This window comes from Aphelocoma coerulescens, chromosome 2 (assembly GCF_041296385.1).
Source record: "Aphelocoma coerulescens isolate FSJ_1873_10779 chromosome 2, UR_Acoe_1.0, whole genome shotgun sequence".
Taxonomy (NCBI): domain Eukaryota; kingdom Metazoa; phylum Chordata; class Aves; order Passeriformes; family Corvidae; genus Aphelocoma; species Aphelocoma coerulescens.
In genome coordinates this window covers 89,242,979-89,266,242 of record NC_091015.1, presented here as the reverse complement: position 1 = coordinate 89,266,242, position 23,264 = coordinate 89,242,979, and the positions used below count along the sequence as shown (strand labels likewise).

Here is a 23,264-nt window from a genome sequence, read left to right as displayed (position 1 = left end):
TAGGTTTCTTATATATCCTTTTGTCCAGCTTTCTATTCTCTCTTTTCTTCTCCTCCACTCCCTCTCAGAGTAAAAGTGTATGTTTTACTTCTGGCAATTCCAGCTTCTTTCATGGGGTCTTTTGTTACGTGCCAGTGCAGAAGAAGCAATAAGATGATGCTAAATGGCACCAGGAAAAGGAAAATGGGGCACATCCTGTGCTGAACATGCATAGGACAGCTTGGAGTTGAGGTCCTCTCTCATGGTAATAGAGACTGATATGAACCATAGTGACCCTGTATACAAGTTGATTTGGGTTTTTGGTTAGAACAGAAGACATCTTGCCTTCTCTGTGTGATGGCCCACACTATCTTGCATGCTAGAATAATTTGATGGATATTTCTGCAGTGAGGAACGTGGTAAAAAATCAGAGGAAAGACAGTGAGAGGGAAAAAACCTGCCATTTTCCAATATCCACTTAAAAGTAGATAAAAGACATCCTTTCTTCAGAAATGTTCTGAGGGGAAAGGGTCATCCTTTTGTCCTTTCTCCTTCTTTTGCAAACTATATTGGATGTAAAAGCAATTTCACTCTTTAACATTTACACAGAGTGACCTCAAAAATAATCAGTGGCATCCTAAAATGACTGTTAATCCTGGGGGCTGAAGGGATGTCTGCCATTTGTCAAATTCTTACACAACATTTGAATGATCAGAAAAGCATAAGGACCAGTTTAGTAACCTTTTCCTGACATTGTTTGCTACTGGCTAACATTTCCTATTAGACCATGCTCAGCATGGACAATAGCATTGAGTAACTTACTTTTCTGAATTACAATAATAACTCATGCCTCAGTACCTCATGTTCTGTCTAGTAGTCTTAGTTTAAATCTGGGGTTTAATTTTCCTCTGTACCTTTAACTTGCAGATTCTACATAGGAGCTTGTAATGTCCAGATTAGTGCCCTAATGCCTCAATAATTTTGAGATCTAAAACACTGCTGTAGCAAAGAGTTAAAACACAGCCTGGAATGAAAGGACTATTTAACAATTGTTATAACCCATTTCTGTGGAATGCTTTATCCAAGTATAGGTTGTTCACACTTCTAGGTCTCTTATGCAGTGTGACCCCATGATACCAAATACAGATGAGATACAAAGCCCTGTGTCTCCTCAGGAGGAGAAATGTGGTAGGGTAGTGTATATTTAATTTTCTTTTTGCATTTAAAGTAGAGTTGAAACTTTAGGAGGATTTCGGTGGACAGGAATAGTAACCTCCATGAATATATAGTACCAAATTTATGCTAACATCTGAAAGAAATCTGTCTCCTTAGTGCTACAGAAACCTCCCAGCAATGTCATGCTCCAAGAACAAAAGTATGGCTTGGAGGTGTTAATACAATAATTCTGTGGAAGTGTCTTCACGTAGATATCATTGTTTCAGGCTGTGATTGCTTATTTATCCCATCGTGCCTGTAAATCTGCACCGTGCTCTGGAGTGCTGGTTGTCTCTCAAACCTTAGCAAGACCAGCAGTGGAGCATGGACCCTTTGAGAGCTGCAAGATTTCCATGTGAGGTGTTAAAGGGAAAATAAACATTTCAGTGGTGCATTCCCATTTTCTATGGGTAACCATGGATTCAAAATAAGCGCAGACTGAGGAGCTCAATGAAGTCCCCACATCTGAATGGGAATAGAGAGGGGTAACATTTACTCTTTTTTCTTTATTTTTTTTTCCCTGTACTTTTCCAGTACAGGAAAGGGGAAGGGGAAAGAACACTCTTTTCTCAGATCTTATTCCCTCTTCACAAACTGTAGACTTTGTTTCCTGGCAAATTTAATTGCAATCATGCTCTAATGTCTCTCTTTTTTTAACACAAAGAATGGGTATGTGCACAAAGTTGTTCTCCTGTTGCTCTCTTCTCCTGTCTACTTATTAACAGAGCTGTAAAGTGCTTGATCATGTCACATGAGGGACAACAGGGCTTTATATTTTCTTAGACATAAGTCCAAGGTAGAGTTACACAGGGCTAATGGAAACTCAGGCTTTTAATTTCATCCTTCTGCAGTTAAATATTTAATTAATTGTTAAATGTTTTTGCAGCGGAGCATTAAGTCTTTTGTTCCACATGTTTAATCCCATGTGATGAACCTTCATAGGCCGTGTGGTGCATTCTGCTCCTCAGCATTGTGGTGAGGTGCTAGTCAAGGGGAGGCTGAAAATCGCAGCAATTTGCAGTGGAGAAATGGTGTTGTAGCTTGCAAACACTAGACACTGTCTGAAAGTCCTTACAGTGATCTGAGGAGGGTGATGATCAGCTGAGAAGAGAGTTAATTGCTTTCAATCTGTATAGGCAGGTGGTCGTGTATAGCTGCAATATTTCTTTTCTCTGGTTATTAGCTTGCAGATACTGATATCCACCCAGATTTACCATTGAGACTAATGTTTTCCAGCTGCTGCTTGCTAGTATGAGCCTATTTCTGGCAACGGAGCATTGCATTTGAGTAACTGTAGATATCATACAGTTGGGATGCATATAAAACACTTGATTTTTGAAAAAAAATGTTGAATGTGAGGTTCAACAAAGTCAACTGGCTTCAGAGCCTCTGGTTCAGTATTCTTTGCTCCAGCTTCTAACTTCCATCATAGAACAAGCAAACAGTGCTGGAGTCTTTCTGTCTCTTACTGTTTTTTTTACTGAAAGAGAATTGTACTGGTAAATGCTGGAGATGTGATCAAAGATCCCAGCTAAATTCCACCTTCCTAGATATAAAACTTATTTTTTTAATACCCATTTGAGTACTGAATTACAGTCCTTGCAGATTACTTTTGTTTGGCATTTCTAAGCATTATTTTGCCATTGAGTCAAACTGTAAAATTATTCTTAATGATGATGGTATTTTGTAAAGACTGAATTCTTGCTTTGCACTATTATCTATCTAAAAGATCATAAAGAAAAACTCTCAAGAGCACTCAACTAAATTTTGAAAATGTAACTCATGAAAATAAAATCTGGAACTTAAGTGAGGAAACCCCCATCTCTTCAGCAAGAGTGAAATTGTACACTGATTTGTATCGGAATTACCACATTACTCTGAACAAGTTTTAGAACTCCTCTTTTAATCTTGTCTGATAGCAAATAGTTATTTTCCAGTTTCTAAAAATAGGAATGAGTTACAAAAAAAGATGGTCAAAAATATCCAGGCAAAACAGTTGAAATGGTCTAATAGGAAGCCAGTTAAAATTCCCGTGTTTTCATTTGTGGATTAATTGAATTCTATAAATAATATAAATAAAACCCAATGATTTTTTCCAGCTGGAAAAGCACTAAAGAGCATCAAAAATAAAAATATCAGTTATGTGCAAACAAGCAAAGGAACTTATGTCAGAACACTCAGTAGCTGGAGAGTTAATAGCATACAGATTGTCTTACAGCGATTGTCTTACACTCATTCACTGTATCTAGCTTGTAGATGACAAAATTGTTCATGACTTTATAAAGTTAATTTAATTTTTTTAGGACAATTTTAGATTTTATGTGTAGGTTTGAAAAGGAAGAAATGTCAGAGATACTTCCTTTCTCTACCTGTGCTTTGACAGACTGCCATCTCTGTACTCCTGACATACTAGTCACTAGAGACCCAGTTCTCTACTTTCCATCCAGAATTCTTCTGTCTTTTCTGTGGCCTTGTTATACAGTCCTTTATTAGGTTTATTTCAAATGGTGCTGCATATCTTGGCTTCTGAATATGTAGGGTTAACTTGTCAGAACATGCTAAGAACACTCACACAAATTTAAAAATAAATTTGAAGGACTCTTGTGTTTCTTGAACTTATCTGAATTCCAGCCTAACAGGTATGAAAGATTGAAATAAGTTGACATCCATTTTAAAATGAATGTTTCACTTAGCTTTGTCTCCTTGCAAACATGCAGTATTCCCAGGCATAAACATTTAAAATGAATGATGTAAGAAATCATGAGACAAAAATTGCCTTCTGGTTTAGGACTCTTTTGAGACTTTTCCTTAATCAAAGATTAGAAATGAAATCTAGATTATTTTTGTAATCAGTACTAGAGCTGATGCTTTTAAAAAAATCCAAATGCTTTGAGTTTATGATAAATTATGAGCTGGCAACTTACAAATACAAGAGTTCATAGAAACTGAGTAAATTTGAAGCCGAGTGTCATATGGTTATGATCCCATATTATTTATTTACTTTAATCTCTCTTCTTTCTCAGGCTAGAATCTCTAATGTTTTTTGGCACACATAAATTTTTTTCCTGTCTGGTCTCTGACAATGAAAGTAGTTTTCTTTTAGTTTTAAAGGAAAAAAAGCCTCCTAAACTTTCCTTTCTTCCTCTGTAACTTTTGAACTTTTTACATGGAGAGTATGTTTTCAAAAGACTTGTGTTTATGTAATGTAAATGTTCTGACATAACCTGCAGAAATATGGAACCATAGAAACATTTAGGCTGGAACACACCTCTAAGATCATTGAGTCCAACCCTTAACCCAGCATTGCAAAGTTCAGCACTAAACCATGTCCCTCAGTGCCACATAATCTACTCATAATCAAAAAAACCACAATGAAATAAAAATGTACAAAGTTAGCAGTTTACAAATTCGGTCTGTGACTCTGAGCCTGGCCTGCAGCCTTTGTAGCTGTTTGTCCCTCAGTGCAGGTACTGAAAACTGGTGTTGTTCTTCATTCCCCTGACACTGACCTGGTCAAATTTGTACTGCTGATCTTAATTTACTTACCAAGACTTCTGAAATTCCAGAATAGAAATTAGTTTGAGTAGACAGTTCGAAAATGGCGTGATTGAGGGGAATGTACCTAAATTTGTCACCCTTCAAATCCCTAATTCCTGCCATTTCTTTCAGATGATCCTTTCATATCCTGCTCTGTTGAATATCATCTCCAGCAGTGCCGTGTTGCTATGTCTACTTGATGCTTAATCACACTTTAAAGAAGACACTTCCAATTTTCATTACTTTATATGACTGTAATAATGTAATCGCTACAGCTCAGCTCTGTAGGTAGGAAAGGAAGCTTCTGCAGAATGTGACAAATATAACTCAGAATTTTCAAACTTGTGTAATCTTTAAAAAGGTCTTGGAAAGTTAGTGAACCAGTTTAGAACTTCCTCTTGTGTCTGTTCAAATTTGAATAATCACTCCTAAAAGGGATGTCATTTTAACAGAGACATACCTCTAATTGATAAACATAGAGTAAATAGAGCAGTGACCAGAATGTGTCCAACACCCAGAAACCTGACAAAAGCAGGTTAAAAAGTTGTTTGTTTTTTAAGGATTCAAAGTTTTCTGTTTAAGAAAAAATGACATTGTTTTCTTACATCTGTCTTCAGTAAAATGCTAAGATGGCTGCCAAGCAGTAGCTTCATCTTCATCCAGCTGGATACACCTGAGCTTTCTTAGCTTGAGAAAAAATCCTTCTCAGCAAGTCAACCGAAACTGAGTGAAATGTGCATATTTGGAACCATAAATCAAAATGTCCATGTACAGATGTTCTCAGCCTAGAGACATAAATGTGAAGGAGCTTGGTTCCAGAGGGATTTTTCAGCAATACCTGAAATTGTTCAGAGATGCTTTACAATTGCCTGTTGCAGTATTGACACAGTACTGTAAAATCACCATGAGTGACTTGCTTATTGTGCTGTTTTCATGTGTGGTGTACAGTGGGAAACTTCAGAGAGAGCAATTCAATACTGTGCCAATGTGCAGAAATACAGCCTTCTCTAATAGAGAATTGGGGTGAAGGAGTCATACGGGATGTGCTTGCTTTTAAAACAAGGAGCGATATCTCCAAGCCTTTATACGACCTGTTGGCATCAGGCAGAACTTTTCTGAGGATGAAAAGTGATATTATCCCATTTTGCAAATGAGGAAGTTGGTCTGCAAATTAGACGGCCTTCCACACAACAGCAACTGGAAAAAGATTCAGTAGGTTTTGGGCTCTTGCCTTCTCCGACCCTAGGCTGCTGTGGATCCCTAAAAATAGAGAGAGAGGTAGTCTCATGATTTTGTGATGTGCTGCAGTTTTAGTGCAGTGATTTTTGTCTGCCTTGAAAGGAAAGATCTCATCTGTCATTTTTACTGTGGCACACTTTTGTTCTATGACAGGTCCCAGAGGCTTAAACTAAATAATATTGTCTCACTGCTCTACGATGGCTGTTTCGCTTTGAGAATCACATCCCTCCTACTCCAAATGAGCGTGTTGTGATTTTAGGGAAAATGTGATGGTGTGGTTGTAGTTTTGTATTAGTTATCTAAGTTGTCCTGAGTAAGGAGAATAATTCCTTCTGTATCTGACTCCTGTTTTGGAATAAAGTGGCTTGTGTCAGATTCTGTGAGAAGTGTGTGACACGAGCAAAGTTTGCAGTCGTTGGCAAACAACATAAAAGAATCCCACTTTTTAGACCCATATTTTCACACAGAATAGAATTTGAAAACTTTTTTTTTAATCACTATGTTGCAAATCTAATAAATAATAAATAGAAGATTTGTCCACTTATAGTAAAGAATTGCTGAGCTGAGAGTGGACAGGGAAATTGGCTATTTCTAGAAAAAAAGATTTTATTCTGGTTTATGTGTAAATCATAGAATAAGCTTACCTGTGATATTGCTTACCAGTTACCTGTGATTAAAAATAAAAGAAATACAGAAAGTAAGAGGTTGTGGTATGTAGGAGACTTAAATAAATATATTTGGGGCTGCAAATATTCTTGAAATAGTTAGGTGTTTCTTGTGATGTATTTCTTGAAACTGGCTCACTTAGCATTTTCTGAGATAGCATGAGACCTTTGAAAGTAATATTTCCAAATATGGGTATGAGACTTTTATGCACTTGAATCATATTTCAACCCAACCTCCTTGTTTGGGATGTGTGAATTTAGTGCTCAGCTTGTGCGTATGGGGGGATTACCCAGAAAACTGCAGTGAGCAGAACTGTGAACATGATTTCTGCACAGCTAAATGCCTCCTGGCTCCTGACAGCCAGCATCTTAAAGTTTATGAAGTGCAGCTCCCTCTCCCCAGCGTCCAAGCAAATGAATTGCCAAACTCTGCGAGCCAGAGCTGAGGCAGCAGGGCAGAGGCACTCAGTTCACATTTCTTGATGACATCTCACAGGGGAACACAGGGGCCCTGTCCCACCAGCTCACCTGCTAGAGGAGAAAGGGAAAAAAACCCAAATTGAAGTGTTGGCCAGTCTGACCATTGCTACCTCACCAGCCAGGAGAACTGATTACAAAAAAAGCGTCTGGAAAAGCCAGTCACTGTTGGGAGTTGTAGCAGCTGTGTTCTGTTAATAGAATTAAAATGCATTTATATCCTCTTACTCCTACAACATGGGCTTCCTGGGGCACAGATGGGTTCCATGTATGTGCTAATATGGGGGACAGCGAAATGGAACCCCAGTGCTGGTTTGAAACATGGACTATTACTAAAATATATTAGTGCTGAAAGAGCTAGCAGAACCTTTCTAGTGGTATTTTTCTTTTTATTTATAGCTCTGTCTTGAAAAATGAAAACCAATTTTCCATATTTCTTAAGTCCCCATTTCTTTGATAGACTTCTCTCATATAAATCCTGAAATAGCTCAGTTATACTTTATATTGATGTCTGCTTACCTTCTTTGGTTAGAATAAATAATTTTTCACATAGCCCTGGGCTGAAAGCTTCTTAAAATGAAGGAATGACTGGAAGAGTTCTCTATAAATAGCACATGGGCATTGGAAAGTAGGCTTTTTTCTGTTATATGGTATGAGGTGACCAAAACTGCAAATTGGCATGCATTCAGCCTTGATGGAAGTCTGTCTAAGAGCTATATCATCAAAGACAATTGGTATGGGTTCTGAACTGCTAAAATTGAATTGTGGCCATATTAGGTATTAACTAAATTTATTGACATAAAATGCAAGTTAGTGCTCAGGTGAGGGGTGGAAAGGGGACTACATCCATTTCCACAGCCATCCATCAAAGTTATTTTTGCTTTCATTTAGTGAGTTTAAATTTCATAGCTCTTATGGACAGATTTCCTACTGATACTTAAATGGAAAAGTAAACCAAGCTATTTTATTGAGGAGGTATGCATCTGATCATCTTTCCTGATTTCTAGCTTTCCTTTTTTCTAGCTTTCTAGCTGCAATGTTTGTTCTTCTCCTTTTTGGGTAGCTGCTAGCTTGGAATGATTCTGGCTGAGTAATTATTAAATTGGATTTCTGCCTTTCCTGGTTTGAACATAAATCTCATAGTGCAATTCATGGATTGCACTAGCTGCTCACTTCATATCTTGCCAAATGGACTTGTTAGCCTCCAGTCTTACGTAACCTTCCCTCTAGCAGAGCTGATCAGACATCCCAATATAACCCAAACGAAAACAAGCAAAAAGAAAAGAGAAAGTACAGTCAGTGAAGATTTCAGAAAGAAATTTAGGCAATCACCCTAGGCCTGGCAGTTTCAAATCCAAGTTGACATCTAATGGCTTAAAACGTGACATGGTACATCTTACTGCCTGGCACAGCTCTTACTTTGGGATGATTAGAAACACTTTATGTTTTCAAACAAAAATTTTTTAAAGCTGACCATTATCCTGTTGGATCAGGAGGTGAAACTCTCTAACAGATGTTAGTTTTGTTCTGCAGTTCCTACTGTTGTCTTGCACTACTGAAATCAAAACACAATCTGTGGTTCTTTCAACCCTCTGGCACCCTCAGAATACATGTTACCTTATTACCATCATGTGGCACCGAAGGAGTGTAAAAGGCTTCATTGACCTAGGGTTCTCCAGCTGCATAAAGAAATACAGCTCTCGTTTCTCAAGCTTTGGAGAATACTGCAAGTCTTAATAAAAGATTGCCTAAGGTGTCTTGGTATTTTGAACAGCCATTAGAGGGGTGCAAATGAGTAGTGATGGAAACGATGGAGAGAGATAGGATACAAATAAAAATTAGCTGGTTAATGCTCTTTTCTTTCAGTGATTTTTGAGTACCTATTCCATGTTATTTTTTCCCCCAGTGTCTAAGGTGAAACTGGCAAACCAGTTTCAATGTAATGTTTTGTTTAAAAAAGGAGGGCGGAAAGGAAAAAAGTCAAAATGCAGTATTAGACATGCATTCTAAATAAAATCAAAAAAGAAAGTCTGGAATATGAGATTTTCTTTTGTCTTAATGTATGCTGGTTTAAAAAAAAAACCAAACACGCACATATTGTGCTAGTGTGAGAACCAGGAAGTGAGAAAGACCGAAGTGAAAAACTTAATATAATAGAGCAAGCTGCAGTCTGGTAGAAGACGTATATGGCAAAAATAAGTGCTCAGGCACACAAACATAGAAAGTTTTCCAAGGTGTTGAGCATTCAGTCTTCCATTTCCCTGATTTATTTTGAGCACGTTTTTACTAGAAGACATTATTACAACAGAGCTGTGAGAAGCTGAGAGCTGATAAGCTGCTGACACTGATACTGTGATCACGAGGAAGAATTTTTTCTTAGCAACGTGAGAAATACTTGTAATTCAGCCCAAAGTCTCACAGGTTTAATTATAGGTAGTTTTGATGTTACACAAGTCATGACTTGACTTGAATACTTTGACTTCAGTACAACATTTTTTGTTTAAAATGAAACTTTGTGCACAGGACTGAAAGTCAGAAGTTATTATTCCAAGGAGAAATGCAGCAGCTCTTCAGGGAGCTGGTGTAAAATACCCTCTAACTGCTGCTGAGGTGGTGAGTAGGCTTTGTGCTGATTGCTTGCAGGAGGTTAAATTCCACCAGAGGCATGATGTGTAACACTATCCTAAGGACGTAAGCATGCTCAGCTTTCTAATGCCATGTTAGACGTACAGGTATTTTTGGAATAATGTTTCAATTACTAATTTAACTGTCATTAACAATTGTGTATTAGCTGCAGGATGAAATTGGCTTTATCCTGTGACTCTTGCATATGCCTTAACTTGTGAGGAATGTTGTTGCTGTGTTCAGGGCTGAGGCTGTCGGGAGGGTGGGCACATCACAAGTGACTGAAGTAGATGCATGTTCTTTGGGAGAAAAGAGCTGTCAGTGTTCTTTCAAAATCAGCCAACCTCTTCTAATGTCTAAACCCAAAAATGTGGTACATCCAGGAGCATCAAGTAGTTGTGCAGTCATTTCCTTTTGAGGAAAAACAGAGGAAAGCTATTCCTGCTTAATATAGAACCAAAACATGTAGAAGCAGATAGAGAATTTTTTAACTAGATACTATATCTTAAAATACTTATTTTATGGAATAAAGGAGACAACAACAAATACTTCATTTAAATTGCCTTTTTTTTTTTTTTAAATTTGTTTTGCTGGGTAAATTAAGTACTGTGTATTTTGGAAGGAGCAGCTTGCAGTGCTCTCACGAACACCACAATATGCACAGCAGCAGCAAGTGCTGCCTTAAGTCGATGGTGACTGGTCTTGGCTCCCTGTTTTCCTCCTTTCAGTGGTGCAATTGTGGAGTCATGTGCTGCAGTCAGAAATGGTGTGTTGCAGTCCATGTGCCTTGTACTTAAAAATGAAAAATGAAACTGAGAACAGGATTTGGTTTATAATTGTAGATGGGGTTTCATTCCTTTTGGTGAGGGTGTCATGCAAACAGAAGAAGGAAATTACATAGTCTAAAGATTGCCATGACCTATCCTAGGTCTGAGCTGTGTGTTAAAAGTTCTGTTCCTAGGTATAGGATGCTTTCTTACAGCCAGAACGTAAGAATGTAAGCCAGAGTGTAAAATGCTCTTTTAGAGCCATTGCTGTTTTCAACAAGCAACACCATGAGATGGAAAACAAAAATCAGGAAGAGTTTAGCAATGATTTGGAGAATCCGTTTTCAAAGCAAAACTGGTAGTTCCTAGATTTCAAAACTAATGCATCTCTTTCTTATAGCATACTGTAATTTATATTCTAAGGAATCTTTCAAGTTTGATTACAACTAGTTCGACCATTTAAATGTGCATTAAAGTAATGGAGGTGGTTTTGAATGTAGAATGTTAGACAATTAAAAAGTAAATATAGATCCCCATAAACAACTGTCTCCAGTGACAGTTCCCTAGTTAAATACCCAAATGCCTCATTCCAAATGTGAATGTGGCTCTCCATGCCTATTATATGAAATGACAGGTAAGTTTACTATTTATACAAACAGCAGCCAAGAACTTTTAATATTGAAGAAAACATGTAAATGAGGACCATATGCTAATTTCTTTTTTTAGTATAGAAAGCATGAGTTTCAGCTATCTTCATGTTCTCTGTACTGTTTGTTCTTTGTTCAGGAGGAGGCTGGAGAAATACAGGCTATAAGTGTTAAGCTTGATTCCCTTTTCCAGTGTGCAGTCCCTCCAGGAATGAGGTCTTCCCACCGCTCCTCTTCTGCAGGACTGTAGTGTGGAGGAGGAGAATGTTTTCATTGCTTGCTAGCTTCTGACTGTTACATTTTTAATGTAGCCTTTGGATGCACCCAAAGGAGGAACCATTCATGGGCTTACAAGCCATGAACATATTTGTGGTGTTGAGATCCATGGCAGGGATTGCACTGGAGAGACAGAATTCAAGCAAAATACAATTTGAAAGGAAATAATCCCATTACCTAGGGTTTTATCACCTTGTGTGTTTTTGTAATTAGACATGGTGGTGGTGTCTTAAGTATTTGAGGGAGGCAAAAAGTGGCTGGCCATAATTGGAATAATATGTGTGGAATCTCACCTCTCCCTCAGTGGTGCATGTCCTGGGACCTAAACAGCCTCAAAGATGTGGGTAATAACCACCTCTGAAATTTGCATCATTTCCTACTTAGGAACTTAATTCTAGGATACAGGTTAGAAAACTCTGGCTAGTATGAAATAGTTATTAAACTGGTTGTTGAGGAGACATGCACAAACCCCAAAATGATGTGACAATTTAGAAACAAGAAGGAGAAGGCATATGCTTATATGTTTTGGCTTAGTCTTTCAGGTTATTTGAAGCCTGCAAGCTTTTTCTACAAAAGGTGTTCTTGTAATGTTAGTCTCTGCAAAGCAGGTGTTTACAGCAGTGTTTCCTCTTCCAGCCATGTGCCTAACAATGGTGTGATTAAGATCTCACTCTGGGGCAGGCTGACTTTTGGCTGCATGTGTGTGCCTGCACGAGCATGTCTGCAAGCTGCTTTTAGTATTCCACAAAAAGAACATATGCAGTTAATCTGAATACAGGAGAAATGCTTTGAATGTGAGCTGCGTCTTGAGTCTCTAAGAAGACTGGTAAACAGAATGGAGCAGATGAGGCAAATAAATAGAAATTGATGGCAGCATTTTTCATTTAAGCAATCAGAGCATCAGATGAACTGAATGCAAAGCTGAGCAATACATACACTGCACTGTAAAAATAATATATTTTATGCTGCTTTTGTTTTGCTCAGTTTTTAATATGACTTGTTTTTGTTATACACAATGCAAAACAGCTTTGAATTTCCTGCCAGGGATGAAACTGAACATGCTCACAGATGTATCTGCACTGCTGGGCAAAGTAGCACTGTGTTAGGTTGAAGAAAAACCCCACATGTGGCAAAACACTACAATTCTGATTTGAAACCAGCAGTAAGAAAATAATGAAGAAAGCTAACACAAAAATGTGTTAGCTGTAGGCAACTGTCTAAGGACAGAGGTGCTGTTATCTCCATCCCCATTAGGTGGTCTAATGAAAGATGTTATCTCTGCCTACAAAGCACAGCCCTGCTTGGGGTGAGTAGGGAATTCGCACACAGCAGAGCATTTCTTCAATGCTGCTCATTGACTCAGGAAGGCAGTAATGACCTGTGTTCAGCTTATATTTTCTGCAAGATGGCTCTGTAGCCAGAGAGGCTACTTGTGTGTTGTAGGAATGAGGTGCATTACATTTGGAACATGCTTCTACAGAGTGTCTCTGCAGCACACGGGTCAGTACTTCATTCAAGTGGCTTTCACATGGGGTGACACACACACAGACTGCATAAGGCAGTGCTGTCATGTACCTGTTTCTGCAGACCCTCCTACAGCAAAGGTAGTGCAGGTCTCTGCCTATAGTCAGGCTGAGTAGTGGACCTTCAGTCACTGTTATGCATCCAGGTTCTTCATCTGTAGAGTCCTCCAAGTCAGAAGGATGCAAGTCCAGAGTCTCCAACAGCAGCTTTCAATGTAACCCATAAAATCTTCATCACTCTTTGATCAAATAATGGACAAATTTTACTTTTATTCAGGAATTCTGCCTAGCTAGCTACCTTTTTTACATATGGGTGCAAAAATGGATTATATGTGTGAAGTACTTGTGGTTTCAGGTTGATGCTCTATGAATTGATAATTCTGACAAAACCTTTACCTGTTATTAAACTGCTGACAATCACCCTTCATCTGTTCTTGGAAAATTTGGTTCCTAATTGATTAATTAATACACACCTCTGAGCTCAAGTATTTCACATAAATCTTAGCAATATCTCAGGTACAACTTTTTAATTTGCTCTCAAAAAAATTGCCAGGTGATTGTTAACTTTTCTGATAACTTGCTGTATTATTAGCAGTTATGCTTCTCAAATGAAGCAGTTTTTCATGGACAAGATCTTAGACAGAGATAATTTTATATCAGCCTGCTGTGTGCTTAAATTAATATAGCTCTCATAATTGAAGTCTAATATCAACAATAATAATTTAGATATATTAATAAAAAATGGCTTATATTAAAAATCATGCTTCCCATTTTTGTGTGGTGTACATGCCCCTGAGAAATTTAAGCATAATATAAAAATTGAAGTTCTCCTTTTTTTAAAAAAAAGAAATTTGTATTAAATATATTCCACTTCTCACCAGAGAAAAGTAGAACTGAAATCTGGCTGAGAATTAAACACCTAAACTTGGCAATATTACTTCCTAGAATTCCTTTATTGTCTGGGTTTTAAAAGAAAACAGGTGGGTCCCCAAACTGGAATTGGCTTCTTTTAAAGATCAAGGTTAGGAAATCAAGTGAGGACAATTTCTGTGTTTTAAGCATTCACTGTTCTTTTACTCTATACCCTTTTTCTAAATATTGAGATTCACAAGACTTTGGAAGAAGGAAAGGAGGTGCAGTAGCCACAGGACTGTGCACATGCTGAGGGAGAGATTCAAGATTCTTGGTGGTCCCTGAAGAAAACAGTACAGGTGCCAAGCTGAGATGTTCCCAGTTTGTTATTGTGTCTCTCACAGCACTAAACACACAAAATTGTATAGTGCTAAGGAACAGCCAGGTCATATTTTGTTGTGCACAGCTCATGTCCGAGCACCTTGCTGCTCTGGGGTCTGTGCAGGTGTGCAGGTGACGCTCTCTGCCCTGCAGGTGCAGATTTCCACGATGTGCTTGGCCTCTCCTGGCACAGCTTTGAGACAGCCCAGCATTTCCTCAGAAGGGAGAGGTGGCCAAGGGTGTGTTTCCTCCTGCCTCCCTCATGCCAGCCTGCCTGACTGTGGAAGAGCTGGTTCCCATCACTGCTCTGAAGTGCAGAAAAAGAGGATGGGGTAGGGAAGGGAAGGAAGCTGCTAAGGGGAAAAGATTTAGGAGAAAGAGAAGGGAAGGGAAGGGAAGGGAAGGGAAGGGAAGGGAAGGGAAGGGAAGGGAAGGGAAGGGAAGGGAAGGGAAGGGAAGGGAAGGGAAGGGAAGGGAAGGGAAGGGAAGGGAAGGGAAGGGAAGGGAAGGGAAGGGAAGGGAAGGGAAGGGAAGGGAGAAGGGAGAAGGGAGAAGGGAGAAGGGAGAAGGGAGAAGGGAGAAGGGAGAAGGGAGAAGGGAGAAGGGAGAAGGGAAGGGAGAAGGGAGAAGGGAGAAGGGAGAAGGGAGAAGGGAGAAGGGAGAAGGGAAGGGAAGGGAGAAGAGAGAAAAAAGAAAAGAAAAGAAAAGAAAAGAAAAGAAAAGAAAAGAAAAGAAAAGAAAAGAAAAGAAAAGAAAAGAAAAGAAAAGAAAAGAAAAGAAAAGAAAAGAAAAGAAAAGAAAAGAAAAGAAAAGAAAAGAAAAGAAAAGAAAAGAAAAGAAAAGAAAAGAAAAGAAAAGAAAAGAAAAGGAAAGAAAAGGAAAGAAAAGGAAAGAAAAGGAAAGAAAAGGAAAGAAAAGGAAAGAAAAGGAAAGAAAAGGAAAGAAAAGGAAAGAAAAGGAAAGAAAAGGAAAGAAAAGGAAAGAAAAGGAAAGAAAAGGAAAGAAAAGGAAAGAAAAGGAAAGAAAAGAAAAGAAAAGAAAAGAAAAGAAAAGAAAAGAAAAGAAAAGAAAAGAAAAGAAAAGAAAAGAAAAGAAAAAAAAGAAAAGAAAAGAAAAGAAAAGAAAAGAAAAGAAAAGAAAAGAAAAGAAAAGAAAAGAAAAGAAAAGAAAAGAAAAGAAAAGAAAAGAAAAGAAAAGAAAAAAGAAAAGAAAAGGAGAAGAGGTCACTGATACTGAGGTTTGAAGAGGCTTGAACCTGAACAAGACCTAGCATTTCTGTTCTGTTAATTCCAAGTAAAATCAGATGAAAAGGAAGACATGTGAGGATAATGGAGAGAGAACAGAAAAACATGGCTTTGTTGCTAAAAGGCAAGGCTAGGAAGTCTAATTCTATCTAAGGGTATGCTAACAGACATTTTCTAACATTAAGCAGGAAAACTGATTGACCTGGTGAGGATAGGAATGTCTCTGAGTGCATGCAGGTGTGTACATGTAGGTGTAATGGAGAGCATGAAATTCTATTGCATATTTTGAGAAGTAGTAAGTTTTGGGTGTTTTCCTTTCAGAAAAGTTTCAGAAAATCTTTCAAAAACTGTCTTTGCATACCCCTTGTTTCTTTCAGTTCCCCTATGTGTCCCTTAATAAAAACTTTTTGCGTTTTTAAAAATTTATTTTTAGTGAAGGGGTAGGGTGAATCAATGAGGCACAGAGATGTAATGGTTTCTCCAAGATCTTTCTATTTCTTTTCAGCACCTGGGGGGTGGGGCAGTTTCTGGGATCTGTATTTCATTTGATTTGGAGTGTTGAAACCCTGCCTTGCAAGGGATGTGCATTTTACAGCAGTTGTCTGCAGGCAATGTGAGATAACTCATGCCTGGGAACAGGCTTGTGCAAGGGCTATTTTGGCCTGACCCACCACACGTGCCTACCCTGCGCTGGAGGCAGTGGAATTCCAGAAGGTACCTATTGTCTTCCTGAACTGGTTTTTCTGGAGATGGACTGCTTTGCATGCAGTCGAACAGGAGCTTTGGGAGTTTAGCTTTGGCAATCAGGCTGAGGTAACATACAGGTGCTAGCTGTGTGTTTGTCCTTTCCTGTTGCCCTGCTCGCAGTACTGGGAGGGAGGGTGATAGCAAGTCCATTCTTGAAATAGTCAGACTCTGTAATGGCATGTGAAAGCCTATGCTAAAATAAGTGTTTAAAAGTTTACAAGCACATAAGAAAACTAATTAGGCAGACAAATCTTTACTGACAAAAGAGATAGTAAGAGACTAATTCTAGGGATTTTTTCAATATCGAAGTACAATTTGAAGTATAGAACATCCAAATAATAATTATTTTTACAAACTGTACAGATGTATGCTGCCCATGTTCCAGGCACTCATGTCTATGAGTCTTCAGATCGAAAATTTGAAATGTTCTGTGAGTTCTTCTTCCTCTTGCATTATGGTCTTATGGACCTTGAATCTTTAAGTCCTGATTATCACAAATATGCAAATTTCAAAATGCTTAACATTCTCCGAGTGACCCGAACATATGATATTTTTTAATCCAAATAATCCACTCCGAAAGTTATTTCTACTATGCAGTAAGAAAGATAACTATGCAAGCTCTCTTGATCTGTTCCTGCTTCCTGCAGGAGAATGGAAACTTCAGGATGAGCAAAGCATATAACTGACTCTAGAAACTGAAGAAGCCCTTGCTCCTGTTGCAAGGAGTAGCTCTTCTACAGTCAGTCACAGCGACCTCTGGATCTGTTTCTTTTTCTACAAGAAGAGCAATACAAAGAATACTGAGTGGCCTGGGAAGCAGATAAAGTAGCTCCCAAGTGTTATATTTTACTTTGCTCTTCTGAAGTATTGGTCTGCAAACTTGTTCACCGAAGTTCCCTGAAAATTACTGATATATTTCATCTTCTTATATAAAATTGGCTTCTGGACTGTCTGTCTCTAGACCCTTTTCCTTCCAGCAGTAAGAAAGCACAGCCATCAAATGCTGTGCCATTTTATAGGAATGGTGCTCAGCACCAAAATTATTGAGGATCTTCCTTTGGGACATGCTTGCTACAAAGAGCATTATGCTCACTTGGCAGCTGCTGAAGCTAGCTCAAAACCTGTACCTGTCAATGGAAGTTCAAATAACTGAAGATATACTGGGGCTTAGTCTGTAAGTAATGGTTAATAGTTGTAGGCAAATTTTGGTCCTGGGTCTGTCAATTCACAAGGTGAATGCAATGATTATGGGGTTAGGAAGAGGCAGGGTAGTGGAAGAGGCTGAGCAATGAATCCAGGACCCCCAGTCTCCCTGGGACAGAGAGTGCATCCCCTTTTTTTTTTCTTCATAATTTAGTCTTTTGGTGGGGGGTGGGAAAGAGGTCTGTGCCCTTTCAAGTGTTAACATGTAGGCAGTAACACAGAGTGGATTTAACACTGTATGAATTCACATCTCAATGACTTTTTTGCACTTTGCTTCACTTGGGAGACATTTCACTGGCACCTACTTTCGTTTGGTACCAGGCAGGATTAGCCTTGCAGCAATATCCAGCACAGTCACAGAGATGTTTAGGTGTAGTGGTCCACATGGTGGTCTTCTCATGGGTATAGCTGGTTGTAATTTTAATATACTTTTTAAGGCCTGCTTTGTGCCTCCCCCACCCTGGGACTCTGCACTGGATGGTTCAGAAGTGTGCTTCAGGCTGGGACAGGAATGAGACCAGCATCTGTTTAAAGCTGTGGAGCTTATGGGGCTGTTCCTGGAAAAGGTGACAGGGGAGCCCAGATGTGTTATCAGAAGTCTGGGGAGAGGAGGAATGTTTGTAAATCAGATATGGGGAAAGGGACATGGTAGCATTGTTACCTGGGCGATGACCCTGATGATTGCTCTGCTTTTGCATCATAGCCTGGCACAGCTGCTATTGCAATGATTTAGGCAGCTTTTTAACAGGGAGATATGAGATTCAGTGTCACAAAGAGTGAATTTATTCTGTTATAAAGTAGTTGAAACTCTGCTGGAAGATGGCAGTCCCTTTGTAAATGTAAATATTTGCTAATAGACTATAATGATAGTCTCCAACCTCTTCCCCATCTTCTGCTCCCATATCTTGAGCCAGCTGGCTGTGATGCAAACTGAGACACAGAGATTTCACAGTGTACCTCCAAGCAAAGACAGAGCATGTTTCTTTTCTTAGTTTGGGAGCACATTTATCATATGCATGCTTCTCTCCTTTTTAAAGGTCCTTTGGCATAGACATTCTGTATCCGACTATATCTGAGGTCAAAAGATTGTTGTGGAAGGAAATATAAACTGTAGTGAGTTACTACTATGCTTGAAATAGCAAAATCTTGAAAAATACAGAATATGCAACAAAGGAAATTAGGCTCACAGTACTTTATGCTTTGCTGGGAAATAAAGGCTTAATTAGGGATTACAAACTGGGATATGCACAAGGCTTCAGTATAAATCTCCAATCCTGCTGACTTGCAAAAGCCCTTTCAAAGTATTTGGTTGTAGCTGTACATAAACAGTAATCAGGGAAATATTTATGGAGTAATCAGGAAGACTATACATTTGTCAGATAACAAACTCATGTCCATAGCCTGCCTTAAATACCTAAAAACCTGATAACTCTGTCATGAAGGTAGAGATTAGATTGCTCAACTGTGACTGTGGAAGTTAATCCTTTTATTGCTGTTCCTGTAAAATTTCAGACAACAAAGCAGTGTTTCACTAACATCACATTACCATTTTACAGGGCTGTGTGATAACGTTTCAACAGTATTTGCAAATTACTGTTTTTGAAATGACTGCAAATTACTCTTTTTGAAAGCTGAAGTCAGAAAGATCTCTGCTGACCATAATATCTCATTTTTGCCCAAGACGTGTGGATATCTGGTTGTTGGGCTCTGCCTGGGGCTTGTATCTGTGATAGCAGAAAATCTACTGAGAGGCAGCTAGTTCTTAGTTGTATGTAATATTACTTTATATTCAGACTGCTATGAACAATCCTATGAATTTTTACTGATTTGTATTCACAGCTTTAGTAAGTGTGTGAAAAATATACAACCTATAATTAAATCTACCTGTGCAAAACAGAAAATTAGAATGATTCATCTCCCTTGGAGAAGTCCTTACATTAAACATTTGTTTGACAGTTCTTTGAAAAAAGTCACCTTCTTCTATTTTCAAATAGTAGGAAACACAGAAATATTTTTTGTTAACCTTTCATTAAGCATGAATTAAATATTTGCTTTTATACCAGAATTGTAATTTTTTTCTCCATTCATAGAGGGTTTTGTTTTCATTAATGACCCAATATGTCTGTATCTCCTGTTTTTGTAGACAAAGTTGCTTTGAAGTACTATGAAAGATTTTGTATAGTCTTAGTTAAGACTCCCACATAAAGGCTATGTAAATACTGATATGGTTACACATGTGCTCAGCTTCTTTTAAATAACTGAACAGTGTACCTGATTGCTTGTCATGCTTGGAAACCAGGAGCAGAGGCCACAAATATGCCCCCTTCTTCTCCCATTTTTTGTTGTATCATGTCACATGCACATGTAAGCTTGTGGTCAGAAGTACCTGTATTTGTTTCTTTTGTCTTATGGAGTGGTCACAGTCTTGCTGTGCTTCAGGGTCCGTGTTTCCCATCCTGATGAGTTCCTGTCGGGCTTTGGGTGGGCAGTCCCTGTGGAAGCTGCAAAGCTGGGTGGGACTCTGTGCATGGGAGCTGTTCCTGCTTCTGGGGCAGCTGGATGTGGGTGCCCACATCCCTCTGGGTGAGGGAAGCACATGCTCCTGGCCTCTGGGTACCATCAGCCCTCTCCAAAGGCTGTATATACAAGCGAAACTGGCTGTGGGGTAACAGGCAGTGAGATGTGGGGAGTCGACGCAGTCTTCTGCATTAGCCTTCTCACTTACTCAAGGCTTGCTTTGGTTTCTCCAGACCTTAGTGACAAGGTGGTTCAGAACCTTTGCTAAAGTGATAGTGGACTTTGTGTTAACCGGTGGTGGATGCCAAGATTGGCAGTCAAATTCAGTTCATTCCCAAACCTGAATATTCCCAAACCTGTGGGTTTTTTTCTACTTCCACTCTTTCTCAGGCCACAAGAGATTGTGGTTGCATGTAAGTGCTCCATCATCTTGCTACTTCTTGCTACTCCGTCCCCTTCCTCCCTGCTGAACTATAACAGGGGTTAGAGCTGCTCAGAGGACTGCTCATAAGGGATGTGGCAGAAGGGGGTTTGCTGACTGAAAGTCTGCAGGGCTGAGCAGGATGTAAGATCAGTGGCAGTGGTGCTCTGCAGAATTGGTAATTCAGCTAAGAACATCTTATCAAACCTCATGTGGTCTCCTTTTCAGGAGCTAGAATAAATTTTTCCTTTACACTTCAGTTGATCTCAATTTGATTCTCTCAGTGATGAATGCTGGGCTTTGGATAATCAACTCTTTCTCTTTTCTGTTACAGAACTCCAACATGGGAGGCAAACTGAGCAAGAAGAAGAAGGGATACAGTGTCAATGATGAAAAAGCTAAAGACAAAGACAAGAAGGCTGAAGGAGCAGCAACTGAGGAAGAGGAGACTCCAAAGGAGGCTGAGGATGCCCAGAAAACCACAGAGACTGCAGAAGTGAAGGAGAACAACAAGGAGGAGAAGGGAGAAAAGGATACTCAGGTCGCTGCCAATAAGACGGAAGAAAAAGAAGGGGAGAAGGAGAAAACAGTGACCCAGGAAGAAACCCAGAAAACAGAACCTGAGAAGTCGGAGGCTGTTGTTGATGCAAAAGTAGAGCCACAGAAGAATACCGAGCAGGCAGCCAAGCAAGAGGAGCCGACTGCTGCCTCTGCTCCCGCTGCCAGTAGCGAAGCACCCAAACCCTCTGAGCCTAGCACCGATGCAAAAGCTTCCCAGCCTTCAGAAGCCACAGCTCCCAGTAAAGCAGATGACAAGAGCAAAGAGGAAGGGGAAGCCAAAAAGACTGAGGCTCCCGCAGCACCTGCAGCCCAAGAAACTAAAAGTGAAGTGGCCCCAGCTTCAGACTCAAAACCTAGCAGCAACGAGGCTGCGCCTTCTTCCAAGGAGCCCGCGGCAACAGCAGCACCTAGTTCGACTGCTAAGGCCTCGGACCCTGCAGCCCCTCCAGAGGAAGCGAAACCTTCTGAAGTTCCAGCGACTAATTCGGATCAAACCATAGCAGTGCAAGATTAAATTGGACAGCCTGTTGAAACAACCACTTAAACAACCTGTGTCTTTTTTTTATTTTTTCAGCTATACTAACTCGTTTCAGATCTGAAATAGCAAATATGTATTGCCCAGAAAAGAAGGAGAAAAAAAAAAAAGGAGAAAAAATGAAAAGGATGTCCCATCAAGTTGGGAGGGAGGGAGGGGGGAGAATCCAAATAGTATTTTTGTGGGGAAATATCTAATATACTTTCTGCCAACTTGACACAAGTCCTGGATTAAAAAAAAAATTAAATAAATGGATGTCTGAAAGTACAGCACATATTTTGTATCTGAACTGCTGTAAATGTACTCCACCAGTGTATCAAAATCTTTTTGTTCTGTAATGGGGTTTGGGAGTGATGCGTTTGATTCTGCCCACTAGGTTTGTGCCAAGGCAATCAGATCTTTATGAAAGCAGTATTTTCTGTGTTTTTTTTTTATTTACAGCCTTTCTTATTTTGATATTTTTTTTATGCAGTGGATGAATGCCAACTTTCAGACAAAACCCACTTAGCTGTCCACATATTTCTCAATGCCAATCCTCCAATTCTTCCTCTCCAAATATTTTTTGGGAGTAAAAAGCATTCTCATCCTACTTAGCCTACCTAGATTTCTCATGACGAGTTAATGCATGTCCGTGGTTGGGTGCACCTGTAGTTCTGTTTATTGGTCAGTGGAAATGAAAAAGTCTGCGTTCATTGCAGTTCCAGTTTCTCTTCCATTCTGTGTCACAGACACCAACACACACTCATTGGAAAACAAATGAAAAAACAAAATGTACAATGGATGCATTGAAATTATATGTAATTGTATAAATGGTGCAACAGTAATAAAAGTTAAATAATTTAAAAAATATATAAGTGTAAAGACTGATTAAATCTTTACTTATACCACTTGAGAACTAGGCAAAGGAGTTCATACACTTAGAGAAGAAGTATAATGTCTGGGGCTGTTTACTTTCCTATAAATAGTCACTATCCAACAGCCAGAAGTGTTCCCAGGTGAGGTTGGAAGAAGTGGCCAACGAACAGCGCATCTCCTATATGTTTTATCCCAGGCAAAGTAGAAATGGCTTTTCCTGTATTAACATGTGAAAAAAACAATGCTCTCTTGCTATTTTAAAGAGCCACAGGCATGCTGACTGGGTTCTAACTGGGACTTAAGCAGTAGATTTGATAAACTGATCTTTTAAAATGAGGCAATTAAATTTAATCCTAGTCCTATTAAAATATTTCTAATGCTGACACACTTTGTTCTTTTCCCCATTACTATTGTGTAGGAGATGAACCACAGCTGCCACAAAAGGCCAGTCCTGTGTATTTCAAATATGGATAAACTTGTGTAGCTGAGCAGAGTTTAGCCCAGCATTAACATTTTTCACTACTTTTGCCTATTTGCCTCATTTTTATTCAACAGAACTGCTGAGTAATTGCAGTTTCTGCTGAGTGGTGTCATTGCTGGATATGGACAATGATTTCAGTGCAGAGCCCAGGATTCACAAAACTGGTTAAAGCAGCATATTTAGCCTGCCCATTAGTAAACTTTTAGGCAGAGCAGAAGTCCTGATAGAAGTGGGCAGTGGTAAATAGAAACACAGCTGGTACACATACCAAAGGGATGAGCAGGCTTGTATTTAGTAAATAAGGAAAATGGTGTTTTAAAATGGTATAAATTATTTCACATACTTTCTCTCCATGCAGTGAGGATGATTCACTCTACAGACTTGCATAATAGTAATCCTATTTTTTTTCAGAAATAGAAGCTTCCTATACCATGCTGGCAATACTCTTATGCAGCTGTGCACCCGGGAGAAGCTGACTGGAACAGGCAGGGGTAATTCTGTTGGGTTTAGATCAGGT

The 23,264-nt window shown here is 39.1% G+C and overlaps 1 protein-coding gene across 1 annotated transcript in view; it reads left to right on the top strand.

Annotated features, from left to right (window-relative positions):
- The window catches only part of BASP1 (brain abundant membrane attached signal protein 1), a 51,134-nt gene extending 28,884 nt beyond the window's left edge, over window positions 1-22,250 (top strand). The window contains 1 exon segment of the mRNA XM_069005895.1: window positions 20,650-22,250. Coding sequence (XP_068861996.1) covers window positions 20,650-21,390 — 741 coding nt within the window. The 3' untranslated portion in view covers window positions 21,391-22,250.
- The last annotated feature ends 1,014 nt before the right edge of the window (window positions 22,251-23,264 follow it).